We start from the raw sequence: 15,470 nt of genomic DNA on the forward strand, positions 1-15,470 counted from the left end.
AGCTCTGAGAAAGTATGTAAAAATACATTGTTTGACTTTGGAACTTTATTTTATTGAGCACATAGATAAGAACTAGTGCTCTGAAAAATACACTTTGGAAACTACATAATCTCTTTTAAAATACCAATATTTAAAAATACAAGACAACCAAACTAGTTTTCATTGGAAGTGACTGAGCTAAAGTACCTTTTAACTTTTTTTAGCACCTGCAATTTTATGTCCTTAACTAGAAATGTATAACTGATTATTTCATTTTAAAATCTTGTAAATAAAATCAACTTTGTGTTCTAAAGATATTATCTTAGCAAAATACATAAGACAACAAATACATCAATGTAAATATTTAGGCAACTTTACTTTCTTTACTCTTATTTTAGAGCCAGCATTACTATAAACAAGTTAATTTTTTTTTTAACCAAGCTAACCTTGAAAAAGAAAACTGCCATCTTAAATAAAAGAACATAGTTTATAAGTATGTGAAATGAATACTTTACTGCCCCTCTGGTACTTGGAAATGAGTACATTTAGGGGTTTTTTGTTTTTGTTTTTTGTTTTTGTTATTATTTTGTTTTTTAAATATGAACATTCTCTTCACTCAAATCAAACATGCTTTTAACTCTGATGCATCTTCAGTCTTTCTTTGTAACTCATTCATATGCTCTGTCGACCTCTCTTACCTTCCTCTTGATTTCAAACTTTCTTTCACCATCTCTTAAAGGTCTCTGGCTCATTTAGCTTTTAACGCTAATAAAACAAAGATCTTACTGCTAACCTGTCACCCTGTCTTGCTGATAGCAGCTTTTGTTCATTTATTTTTTTCATGGCGCCTACAAACTGGGAGTAAGAAAAAATTAGTTGGATTAAATTTCAAAATTTTTACATTTCGTATTTCTATTCTCGAACTAGCTTCTTTCTTTAGTGGCTCTAAGGATGGGTTCAGTTAACAGTCTGGTTTAAATTCATCCCAAACCAGAGCTTGGAGAGTCATTACTTAACTTCTGTAAGACATCAGAACTTCACTAACCTGGATTTCTGTACTGGACTTACTTCCCCAGTGTAGGCCTGGACTATCAATTTCTTTTATATCTGACATCATTGTTTGTTTATAAAATAAAATAGCCTTCAAACTGCCCTTGTAAGGGTTTACTACATGACGTTAAAGCATATTTTATTATAGGAATGCCTGCCCCAAGATCTCATATCTACACACAGTGCCATGGGTGCACTTACTACAGGTTTTATGACAAGAACATGATGTTATCCATGTAAAGAGAACTCACTAAAAGCAATCTCCATTTAAATGTTAAATTAAAACGGGATTTTGCAGCTGTGATTGAGTTAAGGAAATTGAGAAGGGGAGTTTATCTCAGATTTCTGGGTGGGTCCAGTGTATCACAGTGGTCCTTAGAAGAAGGAGGCAGGAGAGTCAGAGACTTGAAGATTCTATGCTGCTGGCTTTGAACAGCATGGGGCCCTGCGCCAAGGACTGCAGGCAGCCTCTAGAAGTTGCAAACCGATTCTCCCTTAGAGCCTCAAGAAGGAACCAGCCCTGCCAATAGCCAGTGAGACTGACTTTGAGACTTCTAAGCTCCAGAACTGTAAGAGAATAAATTTGCGTTGCTTTAAGCCAGTGTTTAAGTTTGTGGGAATTTGTAACAGCAGCAATAGGAAACTAATAGAATTAATTATACCTCAACAAACCTGACTTTAATGAAAAAGAAGATATGGAATATATTTAGTATGATAGTGAATAAAAGTGTGGTTTGGCTAACACAACAGTCTTGGGTCAGAGACATGACTATGATATTTGCTTACTATGTAATCGCAGATATGTTAATTTACTTTTTGGAGTATGTTATCATCTGTAAAATATTTCCAATAATATCTCCTAGACATTGTGCAGATTCAAGGACATAACTTATATAAAACACTTAGCTCATTTCTAGCACTTCATACACTTTCAGTAAATGGTAGCTGTTATTTTATAGTATCTGAATTACCGAGTATTATGGGTAATTTTATTTTAGAATTACTCACAAATACAATTATTTAGTAACCTCCAAGCACTACTTAGTACCTATAATCTAACCCAATCTAGAAAAATGATTATTTGGAATATATATATATGGTTTGTATGCAAAAGTTATGTGTAGGAATAGTTAGTTCCAGGTCACTGCTTTTAACTACTGGATTATAAAAAGTAGTAGTCCAAGATATGTCACATCCTTGAAGTAGTCTGTGACTAAATTATACTGCAATACAGCTTCTGTATCTAAATCTGTATTTGTATATAATAAACATCTGTCCAACCTGCTTTTCTGGCCCCTTTTGGGGATCTATGTAGGGAACTGGTTCATTGCATGTTCTTGCATTTGTGTTAATGAATTTAGCATAATGTACACGTCCTCTCCTGACAAATGGTTTTGAATGTTGTATACTTTTTCCAGATTCTTTTTCATGTTTGAATTCTTCTTTTTTTTCAGTTATATACACTATACCAGCATCTTCTATTTTATGCTGTCTGAAAAACAGAATTAAACAGTAAATAATTTATCCCAATGAGCATTTTAGTACTGAGTCACAATTATATTAAGCTAAAATTTAAATATATTTCAAGTATCAGTCAAGACAAAATTTAGGCTTTATTAATAGTTATAAGGAGCTTGCGCTATTAATATTTGGGAGGGCATCTCCTCACTCTAAATCATGTAAGACATAAAGGGATTTGTGTTAATAATGATTATTCATTATAGTATACCAGTGCAGTGTATGAACTTATTTGCTTGAAGTAAAGAATAGTGATTTGATCATGCTTACAAATCATGTTTGCAGTATTTATTCATGTGGCTAAGTTACATGCTAATCTTAACTCATGTTTAAAAGTTAGTTACCTGGTAAATTCAGCCATCTGGACAAGGACAACTATTCAATTTTAAAAGTTCACCTGGCAAACTTACAAAAGCTACCAAATGACCACTACTATTTATCTTTTCAAGAAAAGACCACTGCGCAGGCATCAGAACAAGTAATCCAAATTTTTACCCCTTTTTGCTTCTAATAACTACCCTGGTATTTGAAAGTTATTGTATTTTTTAAAAAATGTTAAAGAAATGTTAGAAAGAGTTTATAGAATTTTTCTCCTTTTAAATAAGGAGTAACAGACATTACAAAAGGTAGTATTTTAAATGTCATGTACTTGAAAAATGGAAGAATGAAATATATGAATTTGAATACTTCTACATCAAAAATATATGAATTTGAATACTTCTACATCAAAACTTTTAAAATCAAAGCCCTGATCTATGGAAGGTGAGCAAATGCGTCCAAATTTATAGAGAAAGTGAATAATTCTGTTAGTACTTTAAAGTATGGCCCTTAAAATATAACCCCTACCTGACTTCAAACCAAAGCCAGGTCCATCTCCTTTATCCCATCATTTCCCAGTTAAAACCCTCCAATGGCTTTCCATTGCATTTACAATAACATACTGCGTCCTTATCTCAGCTCTGAGGTCCTGTGTGACCCTGCTCCAGCTCATCTCTTCAGTTGCACTCAAGCCTCTCTCCCCTCACTTCTCCAGCCAGTGCACTTTCTTTGAGTTCCTGGAACACACAGGTCTCTTTTCCCCTCAGGTACTACCTTCCCTCTGCCGGGACTGGCTCTTCCCAACTCCCTGCACAGCTGGCTCATTATCATTTAGGTCTCAACTTAAAAGTCATCTCAGAAGCTTTTCCTAGATTTCCCCCTCATCACCCCATATCATCATTATAGTACTTTGTTCATTTCTTTTATAACACTTACCAGAATTTATAATTTATGTACCTAGTTTTCTGTTTACTTGTTTTGGGTAAGCACCACAAGTACCCTTTACTAATGAGTAAGTTCCATGAAAGCGAAGATTGTGTTTCATCATCATTTTGTACCCACCATCCAGACCGTTATGTATTTATGTTGGAGCCGTTATAATATTTACACGTTTCTAGTGAATCTGCCGGAATTGTTTTACTCTGTCTTTGTTTTAGTTGTACACTCCCAACCCTTACTCCAACACACACACAAACAATATTCAGTACCTATGGATGGGTTCTAGTTCCCTGCATCCCCCCAAAATTTCTCGTGTAAAGGATTTGGGAAAACTGATTACTGGTAAAGTGTAAAAACTTCTAAGACTTTTTCTATTACCTTTCCGGAGATATAAATATTTATTTAAAGATCGTGATTGATTTATCGTAGACGTCAGACATCAGTTTTTCTCCCATCAGCTTCTCATAGTTATAACTCAACAATACACTTGCACTGGAATCAAGTCCTTTGAGGAAAGGACTGTGGCTATTTGCTTGCATACTTAAGCATTCATCCAATTAAATACGTGTGGTGTGATTGGCTATAGATTGATATATAAATGTGAAATATATGATTCTGTAGTAACCTCTTACTAGAAGGAAAACACAGTAAAAAACACTAATGGAATCAAAGTCAATCAGACCTGTGTTGGAATCTCAGCTCTACCATTTACTACATGAGCCTTGGTCTGCTCATTTGCAGGATAAGGACAATAACATTGATTGTGAGAGATGTGCAAATAACATTGATAATTCATTCCTTCAACAAATATTTATTGAGTTATGTGCCTGGTGCTCTTTGAGGCACTGAAGATACAGGAGTGACAAAAAATATATATATATCTGCCCTCACAGACCTTACATTGTAGTGGGGTGAAGCAGATGAGCAATAAAATAATGAGTACAACATATACAGGCATACTTTGGAGATATTACGGGTTTGGTCCCAGACCACCAGAGTAAAGCAAGTATCGCAATAAGCGAGTGCAATCTTTTTGCTGGTGGAGGGTCTTGTCTTCAATATGTAAGAAATGCACTTTCTGTGGAGCATGATGAAGTGAGGTATGCCTGTATTGTCCTTCGCTACTGAGGACAACACAAAAGAAGGGAATGGGAAAAAGGTATGTAGATGGGAAGTAGGTTCCTTTGTTAGGAGGCTGCATCATGAACGTGGCAATTGAAAAGGACAGGACAGAGGGAAGTGAGCTAAGTGGGTATCTGAGGGAAAGAGCACTGCAGCAGAGTGAGCTGTAATTGCCGAAGCTCTTCAGCAGAAGTGTACTTGTCCTTAGAATGGTGTCTCTCAAAGTGTGGTCCCAGGAGGAGCAGCTCTGGCATCAGTTGTCAGCTTGTTAGAAATATAAATTCACAGGCCCAACCCAACCTACTAAATCATAATCTCGGGGGCAGATTCCCAGGAAAGTGTTTTCACCAGCTCTCGAGGTGATTCTTCTATATGTTCAAGTTTGAGAACCACTGGTTGTAGTGACAAAATACAGGTTTTGGAAACATACTCCTGGCTCCAATGTCATAACAAGCGATATAACAGCTTGATTAATAATTCTCAAAGTTTAAGGTACTCAGACTCACCTGGAAGCCTTGTTAAAAACCAGATTATTGTGTCCTGCTCTCAGAGTTTCTGATTCGGTATGTTCTGTGGTGAGGAGCTCGCAAAATTTGCATTTCTAATAAATTCCCAGGTGTATGCTGCTCTGGGGACCACACTTTGAGAATCACTGCAGATGACAGCAAGGAGGCATGTGTGCTGGAGCAGAGCGGAGTCGGAGGGCAAGTGGTAGATCAGCCAAGTAAGGGGAAAAGGGCGCATTGTGTAGGTCCCATAAACCCTTGTTGGAGCCTTAGCTTTTACTCTGCAATGGCTGGTGATCTAACTTGTAAAAAGAGCACTCAGAAAGCAGTGTTGCAACTGCTGAGAAAGAAGGAGAGCAGTAAAGACTATTCCAGCATCCAGGTAAGAGATGCTGGTAGTTGGGCCAGGGTAGGAATGATACAGTGGTGAACCGTGGTGCATTCTGGATGCATTTTAAGGCTAAAGCCTACAGAATTTGCTAATCAGTTAGATGTGGGTGTGAGAAGCAATGGATGATTCAAGAGGACTTCAAGAATTTTAGGTCAGGCAATACATGTAAAGTGCCTGACACACAGTAGGTGCCCAGTAAACAGTGCGTTTTACAAAGTATTGCTGTAAACGCTCAACTACCAGAAATGAGCGTGGAGGAAGAGGATTGGAAGAGGAAAAGCCCTGATGGCTGAGCACCCATCCCCTTGGGTCTCATTTAACCTTCCCCCACGGAGGAAAATATTTTTTGGAAGGGGAACTAGAAAACCAAACGCCAGCACTTACTGCTGTTTATCCTCCTTTCCCTCCATGGGCTCCTAATACCTGACACGAGGCAGCGAAGAGCCTCGCAGAACATCAGGGGCTAAGCCCAGCCTGGAAGGGGGCGCGCGGATAGCCGCTACTGTGACTCGCGCGTTGCTAAGTGACAGTGGCCTCCGGGAGCAGAGCCTCAGAGAACGAGGTGGGGGCGGGCCCCGGGCGCGCAGGCACAGTAACGGGGATTGGCTCCAGGGACAGCTGGCGCGGCTGCGCTGAGGAGCGGGAGACCGGGCGGGGGCGGCCGGCCGGATCTCTCGGCGTCCTTCCCAGACCTCCCCCAGGCTGGACACCCTGCGTTTGAACTTGGCCTTCCCGCTCTCTGGCCGGAAGGGGTATTGATCAGGGCCCACCTCGTCCTTGGGGATCAGCGAGGAGCGGGTTTAGAGCCTCCGGCGTAGTCCTCGGCTCTGATGCTCTAGTCCCCGCAACACCCGTCTTCCAAAGCCGGCAAGACGTCACTTCTGTGCTGTCCACAGCTGCCGGAGCTGGCTCCGAAAGTGCGAGCACGCAGGAGAGAAACTTGTTTTCCCGTAAACCATTAAACAGTGCAAGTCGTGATTCGCTGCTCCTGGGCTGCCTAGTCTTTGCAGGAGAAAGCTTGATGCTTTCTGTTCAGGATTTCTGACAAAGCCTCCTTCCCTGGCCCCTCAGCAAGCAAGGGAACACTCAGGCCCTACAAAGGAGGGTCCCCACGGTGTGTGCATCTGCTCCAGCCTGAGCTGGGGTTAGCACCAGACCGAGGGGACCAGGGACGGTAGGCTCTGGCAGAGGGTTGGGGCTTGTTCGAGTAGCATTTATCCAAAAGAGCAAGCTCCTGGGAAAAGCAGTTGATGACTAGCGTCCACCTTCTGGCCCCGGAATTTCTTACCTCATTTCACCATTGCCTCCCAATTTCCACTACCAGAGCCAAATGTCTTTGTCATCTGTCATGGTAACTCATGTATTTCCCTGGATAATGGGAAAAGAAAAATCCTGACTGAGTTGAATTCTGCTATGTATCGGACTACATATGTGCATATGTTTTATAACCCAGAGTCAGTATGAGTGAGTACATGTTTACGTTTACCTTGGAGAAGAAATGTAGGCGAGCAGAGGTTGGTTTTAGAACTCATTGTACATATGTGAGCTTAAGTCCTATGAAGAAGACGAGTATATGAATAGAAGTTTGATACCTAGTTACCTAGATACTGGAGTGTGAACTTTGTTGGTAAGAAGACTGGAATGGGTGTGAATGTGTGGTTAGGTGTATGTGTGTTTGGGGAGTAAGGAGTGGGTGGATAAATAAATACGTGTTAAATACCACATACAGTCATCTCTCAGTTTCCCAGGGAGATTGGTTCCATGATCCCCACAGATAACAAAATGTGAGGACGCTCAAGTCCCTTTTATAAAATGGCGTAGTATTTGCATATAACCTTGCAGTCTTTCAGTATACTTTAAATCATCTCTAGATTGCTTACAATAACTAATAAAATGTAAATAGTTGTTATACTATGTTGTTTAGGGAATCATTACCAGAAAAACTGTACATGTTCAGTGCAGATGTAACCATCATGGCGTAACTACCATAGTACATGTCAGCAAAAACATAATTTTTTTTCTTATATTTTTGGTCTGCCGTTGGTTGAATTCCAGGAGGCAAAACCCAAGGATACAGAAGTTCAACTCTACTTACCTGGTTTTATCCTTACCATCATTCTGTGACCATGGGCGTATGCCTTGGGGGCAGTCAGTGTTTGAATCCTGGCTCCACCAATTAGGAGCTGCTTCACTTGGACAAATGATCCAACCTCTATGAGCCTCAATTTCTTAATCCACAAAATGGGAAAAATATCTGCGGTTGTTTTGTAGATGATTCAATACAGGTAGTGTATTGAGAGAAGTACCAGGCGTGTAGTAAGTCCGTAGTCATTATTAGCCACTATTTTTACTGAGCAATTTGATCTGCATATTTTACCACATCTTAAAGGCTTAGTCAACAATCTCATCATTCCCTCTAATTTTTATTCCAATCTTCACCAATCTCTTCAAGCCAACCACTCACCATCAGGGACAATCCAGCTGCTTGATAAGAAGAAATCAAGACTATTCTCGACTTTCTCCCACTCAAAACAAATTCACATGCATCTATACAGGATGACAGTTGTTCAGTTCTATTTTGGGTCGTGTAGTATTTGTCTAACCTATAAATATATTTATGTCAATCTCTAACTGTTAAAGTGTTCATATAGGTGCAGATTTATAGGAGATAAGAAACATTTAACAAATGTGCCTACGCAATTGTGACCACAAGGAAGTCACAGTCTAATTAGGGATGCAAGACATACTCGTGCATACAAGAAAAAATGGTGAGCAGCAATGATGCATAACAGCATTATATAACTGATAGCCACAAGTGTTAAATTTCAGTATGGAGGATAATATAGTATTATAAAAACAGGCCAATTATTATTGGTACAACCTCTGCAAAATAATTTAGATTTTATAATATTTACTCGCTTTTTTTTGTAGGGAAATCACTGGGCTGCTATTAGTTTTTCCTCCCAGCCAGCTAATCTGACCTAGGAGACAATTAAATTCTCTGCTATAGATTCTTGTAAAAGAAGTATCCAGATGAGATCATCTTATGATCACTTCCAGCTGTAAAATTCAGTGATTTGATTGGAAAATTTATGTCTGAAAAATGAACACACTAGCTTAAAAAATACATGTAATTTTCTCATTTGTGTTAGTAGTTTGGATACTTGTCAGCAAACAGTAATTCAAAATAGTTTCCTAATATTGTACAAGTTAAAAAATGTCAGTGCTTTTTGAGCTATAACACCATATGTGAGGAAATACAATAGGATGGAAATTACTCATCCAAAAGGTTATAGATACAGAAAATTGTCAACCCTTTTTTTTGAAACATAGGAAAATGTCAAGATTAATGAGTAGTATGGCTGTATAACCCGATAGGAAAACTAAGGACCAGGAAAGTCCAGCTTCCTCTCAGTTCTCTCCAGTGATATACTAGTGATACAGGGGTTGAGCTCAAGAATATGTCATAGACCAAAGCTGTCTCTAATTTCCATTTAAAAAAAAAAAAGTTTATTTGCCTGACATATTTGTGCTATAAGGATTAAAAGAGAAAATACATGCAGAAAACATATCCTAGTACATAGTAAGCACTCATTAAGAGTTGGCTGTCAGTATTCTTCCTACTAATATTAGTAGAATAGAAAGTTCTCAAGTACATATGTTAATTGTCTTTATTTCATTACCTTAGATTATAAAAATTTTATCGGGCTGGCCTGGTGGCTCAGGTGGTTGGAGCTCCATGCTCCTAACTCCAAAGGCTTCCGGTTCAATTCCCACATGGGCCAGTGGGCTCTCAACCACAAGGTTGCAGGTTCAACTCCTCTGAATCCCGCAAGGGATGGTGGGCTCCGCCCCCTGAAACTAAGATTCAACAAGGCACCTTAAGCTGAGCTGCCACTGAGCTCCAGATGGCTCAGTTGGTTGGAATGCATCCTCTCAACCACAAGGTTGCCGGCTCGACTCCTGCAAGGGATGGTGGGCTGTGCCCCCTGCAACTAGCAAGGGCAACTGGACCTGGAGCTGAGCTGCACCCTCCACAACTAAGACTGAAAGGACAACAACTTGAAGCTGAATGGCACCCTCCACAACTAAGGTTGAAAGGACAACAACTTGACTTGGAAAAAAGGCCTGGAAGTATACACTGTTCCCCAATAAAGTCCTGTTCCCCTTCCCCAATAAAATCTTAAAAAAAAAAAAAAAAAAAAAGAATTTTATCAAAATAAAATATACATTAGAGGGCAATGGGAATGAGAAATGTTCATGTTAGATCTGCCTATCTTTGAAGATGAATAGATTCCAATGAATTACAGATACGACAGGGACCCTGAGTTTTCTTCTGGTATAAATTCAAAGCTGATTGATTTTTATCACACTTTTAGGAGAGAGAGATTAAAAATTTATTTGGTGAAGATTGGAATAGAAATGAGAGGGAATGATGAGATTGTTGACTAAGCCTTTAAGATGTGGTAAAATATGCAGATCAAATTGCTCAGTAAATATAGAGGCTAACAATGACTACGGACTTACTACATGCCTGGCACTTCTCTCAATACTCTACCTGTATTAAATCATCTACAAAACAAACGCAGATATTTTTCCCATTTTGTGGATTAAGAAATTGAGGCTCATAGAGGTTGGATCATTTGCCCAAGTGAAGCAGCTCCTATTTGGTGGAGCCAGGATTCAAACACTGACTGCCCCCAAGGCATATACCCCTGGTCACAGAATGATGGTAAGGATAAAGCCAGGTAAGTAGAGTCGGATGTCTGTATCCTTACGTTTCGCCTCCTGGAATTCAACCAACCGCAGACTAAAAATATAAGAAAAAATATATATAAATAAAAATCTTTAATAATATTTTATGAAATCTCTTGAAATAACTAATACAATTATAGTCAGCCTGGGTTACTCCAAAATCCTTGTTAGAAATCTCTAGAAAAAAATTCACTGAATGAAGAAAGAAGCTTGAACTTTATAAATTTGGAGGGCTCTAGTCACCTCTGTAATTTCATGATTCAAGATTTATTTTGAAATAACCCAATTATGACCACCTATATAGGAGCTGTGTAACCAAAGAATGAATGAAAAGTTGGTTTTAGATGGTGAGAGCATTTTGGTACTTCAGTGGTGTCTTGAATAGAGTGATGATGTAAAGAGTAAAGATTGGTTGAATGAATAGTTGTGGACAAATAGCTTCTTGAGGAAGGAACATTGCAAAATGAAAAATCATTGGAGTGTTATCCTCAAAGGGTTAGGAATCACTAGTTTTAAGCTGCCTTGTTTTGATGGTTTTCTATATCTTCTAGCTTCTTTTAAAGGCTATTTGCCTTGTTCATTTGAAGAATTTCAAATGTATGTGATCATCTTCCTTGCAAACCGTTACCACATCTTATTAACTAATTATTGAGCAATCCAACATACACTGAGAACCTGGTCTGTTCTGGCCTATTCTCTGGACCATGAGATTTTAGCGTATTCATCTGAGATCCTCAGCACCTAGAAAAGTACCTTGCAAACAATAGGCCCTATTAATGAGATTGACCTAGAAAAATTCTTCCTTACATCCTACTACTTTTAAGGTTTTTTTGTTTTGTTTTGTTTTGTTTTAGGGGCACAGATAATAATCATTCAACAAACTCCTTAGAGAATCTCCACATTTTAAAACGTAGTTAAAACTTCCTTTTAAGCTAAAGCAATTAAATTGTTCAACTTCTGCCCATAAAAATTTACCTTCGATCCCTTTAATGATACAAATTGCCATTCCAGTACTCTCCCTAGGTCAGGAGAACTGATATTTATTGAATTTGTGAGTTTGACCTGAGTTTAAATCCTAGCTCTGTTTAAAGCCCCAAGACTCTGGGCAAGTTGTTTAAATTCTTTGAGCTTTAGATTTTGAATATGTCGTTTGTTAATCTTTAAAAGATAAATTAATAAGACCACCAAAGAGTAGGGATAAGAGAATTTATCCTGTAGGGTTGCTGTTTTAAACATGATATGTGTAAAACACTCAGTAAGTACTATTTCCCACCACTCTCTCCCACACTTACCCAAGGTTAAAGATCACCCAGCTGGGACTTGTTTTTAGATTAGTCTCTCTTTTTTCAGACCTCATTGCCTCTACATCTAGTTTCTCTACCTCTTGCTTTAAACCATGGCACTAAAAAATGAACCTAAAATTCTAAATAAGGTCCTCCTAATGACGACAAAACTGGAAAGATTAGGAACACTATGGTAAGAGAGTGGGTAAAAATAACAAGAAAGGGTAAAGTCAGCCCAAGTTATGAGTCCATGGTGAGTGAAAGCCTTCAAGACAGCAAGGCTGTGATGGGTAGGAGCGCGTGATAACCATTCAGGGATAGGATGGGAGTGCGTGAAAAGTGAAAGTCTGCACCACCTCCCCATCAAGCATCATGCACAGTGCATTCTGACAAATGTGCATGTTACAGCTGATGTTTAGTTTCCATGGTTGGGAAAACAGAAACAATAGCAATCAAGAAAAAGTACCCAATCTGAAATCACCACCACTCACACTCATGACTTTACCTAGTGCCACAATTTGAGACTCTGCCAATGATCTAGTAATCAATGTAATTCTTTTGATATGAATGGGTAGGTCTGTGATAAATTTCATAATGCTTTTCTTCTGTAACAAACGTAAGGAGTTAAAAGATAACTTGAGTTTTCATTTCAAGAAAATAAGCGTTTGACCTAAAAGTTAGGATATATCTAAATAGAAATCACAGGTGAGGTTTTAAAGAGATAAATACAACACTTGTAATTAATAAGGGTTAGTTTAGTTTACCTCAAAGACCTCCTAGACCTACGTCATTCTTTTCAATATGGTATGGCAAATAAACATTTCACAAGTCATCACTTTTAAACGATTGTTCTAATCTATCCCTTTTCCCTAATGTAATTATAATGGTATTATGTGCTTCAAGTTATAGTTAATTCTTTCAGTATTTACAAGCTTTTCAAGAGTTTGGAAACTTAGCCATGTTTTTTATCCTCTTAGGATAAGCCTTGGAGCAAACTATTTGCCTGAGTTCAGTTTCCTTTTTTTTTTTTTTTTTTTTTTTTAAATTCCTTGTTTTCTCTGCCAAATTCTGAAGCTTGAATAGTGGGTTGTAAGATTCAGGAAAAGAAATGTTATAGAATTTCCCTATATTTTAAGAGAAGGTAGGCAGCATTAGAAAGAAATTGGGCATTGCTGCCATTTTTTGCCATGTAGAGAAGAGATATGGGAAATATCACAGTCCTCACTTTATCTGGATCATGGCTAGTCGACCTCTTGGGGACTGTGGGGAAGCCTTGTGAGCCGTTGTCGTTGAAGGTAATGAGCTACCACAATGAACCAGTTCCCCAGGCTTCCCTGTTGGAAACCTAGATGGGTCAAGTCTGACCTCTGAGGCTCTGTGCCTTTGTCTGTACACCAGGATGCAAACATCTCTCCTACCAACTTCAGTAAGGTCAAAGGGCGGTACACATGGAAGAGTTTCCTTAAACTACCCTTTATTAAATGCATGGGTTGGGCCATGCTAGGGTCCTGACATTACCCTCTTGGGGTAGTTTCACAGGGCAAGGCCACTCCCTGTGTGTCAAGTACAGTTTACATCAGCAATCACTTTGGTAACAGCCTCGCCTGCAAAATTTTTCATTTCTTTTGCTTTTTGTTTATATTTTACATTCTGTTTGTTTGTTGGGCCCACTATGAATCCTAATTTTAAGCCATATTTCATCTCTGTAAGAACATTAGGCTGAGAAGCTCATCCGCAAAATAATCTCCAAATTCATATTTCCCACTCTAAATGTGGGCCTGAATCATGTAGAAAATGAGACCAAATAATTAACTTCAGACTTTTGCTTTAAATGGAATATGGTTTGATTAGATTGGATGAGAACAGAAAACATCACTAATGGGACAATATTGTGATTCTCTAAGGATGTTATTTCCCTAATGGAGCTATATAAAATGAAATACATAGAAATCATATAATGTTATCTTGGGCGTACTTCATAGGGTTATATCCTAAACTTATTTTGTTTCTATCATTTTTGCATTCCATATTCACATGTGAGGCTTGTGGGGGTTTTTTCTTGTGAATGTTACTCTTTTTTTATTTTTACCTGCGCTAAGAAAAATTTTTGCATTTCCTTACTTAGATCTGTTATGGTCTTCTTTCTGAACTGAATACTATATAGATAGAACTGAAATTTTACTTCCTATCTTTAATATTCTTTTTGCTTCTCATTCATATTTGAAGGAATATAGCATAATGATCACAAACTGTGCCCTAGAGTTGAAACCACCTCTTAGCTACATGACTTGGAGCAACTTTTATCTTTCTAAACCTTAATTTCCTCATCTGTAAAGTGGTAATAATTATCGTACCTACCTTCCTTATAGTGTTTTTGTGAGGCTAAAATAGGATGGTCCATAATATACTCCCTGTATATTTAATAAGTTTTAAAAACTTATTAAAAAAAGCTTTTTTGTGTACCATCAGAATGCAAATGTCTTAGATGTTGAGATTCTCTCATATTCCTGTCTGTGTGCCGAACCCCAGTACTTGGCACCTGGCAGATGCTTAGTAGGTGTTTCCTGAATGAATGACACACAAAAAAGCTTTTTTAAATAAGTTTTATACTGTCCCTGCTCTTTCTTTGCCAACCCAATGGTTTCTCTGTGCTTCTGGATTTTTTACTGAGTTATGGATGTCAGAGTCTGGACTCACGGGAATGTCCTGAGGCCTTAGTGTTTAGGGAAGAAAGACTTCATCTTTTTCATCAGACTGCAGATTTTTTCTTACGTAGTTTCTCTGCCCTCTTTGGCTTTGGACTTCACACTCTCAAAAGGCACGAGTCTCTGTCTTACCATTGGCCCGTTGGTCTCACAGCTCTCCAGTTTGGCTCTTCTGGCCCATAATCTGTTCATCCTCATTGCCGCTTTCCTCTGTGGATATAGTTACAGTTACCTAGATGGCTTCCCTCCTGCTTGGGGGAAGGAATGTACTTCTGCCTTAGTTCGTGGGTTACAAGGACACTCGCTCCATTTCTGGCATCCCTCTCCACCCAGTTCCATTGCACTGGAGAACAAACTTGCTCAGCTCACTGTCAGAACTGGACATTGACTGGGGCCATTTCTCTAGAGGGTGGGCTCATTGTAGTAAAGACCAGTGCACAGGGTGTGCACCCCCTTGCCTTCTCTTGCACTTCCTGTCTCCAGGAGGGGACAAACCAGATAAGGTTTCTCTTAGCTGACCTGGTCATCTCAACCCTCTCGATGCTACCTGCAGCTGGATGGAGCTGATGGGCCAGTCATGTGCGATCATACAGCTATTTGGAAAGAGGGTGTAGAATGTAAGTGTTAGGGTACAGGAATATTAAGAGGCTCACACTGGCCTTCTACCCTAACTCAGTTTCTGTAACCGAGCTTTTACTTGAGTTCTCTATTGTTGAACTGGGTCCTTGTCCGGTTAATGAAATCAGTACTTTATTTGCTATTTTGCTATCATCTCTTGTCTATATGCTCCTTCAGCAGAGAATCCCAGAATGAGACCAAGGTCACATGCAAAACCAAATCCTTCACACCGTTCTCCATCTAGACCAACCTACTTTACGAAATCTTTTTAGACAGCCACCATAAG

General features: G+C 38.8%; 1 protein-coding gene and 1 long non-coding RNA gene across 3 annotated transcripts in view; one reads left to right on the forward strand and one right to left on the reverse strand.

Moving 5' to 3' along the window:
- CIMIP6 (ciliary microtubule inner protein 6) overlaps positions 1-14,764 on the reverse strand; it is a 32,238-nt gene extending 17,474 nt beyond the window's left edge. The window contains exons 1-3 of the mRNA XM_088794756.1: positions 14,699-14,764; positions 6,247-6,599; positions 2,311-2,521 (exon numbers count right to left, since the gene is read on the reverse strand). Of these exons, the coding sequence (XP_088650882.1) occupies positions 2,311-2,521; positions 6,247-6,599; positions 14,699-14,764 (630 nt within the window). The remainder of the gene's footprint in view (positions 1-2,310; positions 2,522-6,246; positions 6,600-14,698) is intronic.
- LOC109439275 (uncharacterized) overlaps positions 1-15,470 on the forward strand; it is a 159,511-nt gene that overhangs the window by 107,419 nt on the left and 36,622 nt on the right. The window lies entirely within an intron of this gene.

Source organism: Rhinolophus sinicus, chromosome 2, assembly GCF_057876585.1.
Source record: "Rhinolophus sinicus isolate RSI-liver-muscle chromosome 2, RSI-T2T, whole genome shotgun sequence".
Classification (NCBI taxonomy): Eukaryota; Metazoa; Chordata; class Mammalia; order Chiroptera; family Rhinolophidae; genus Rhinolophus; species Rhinolophus sinicus.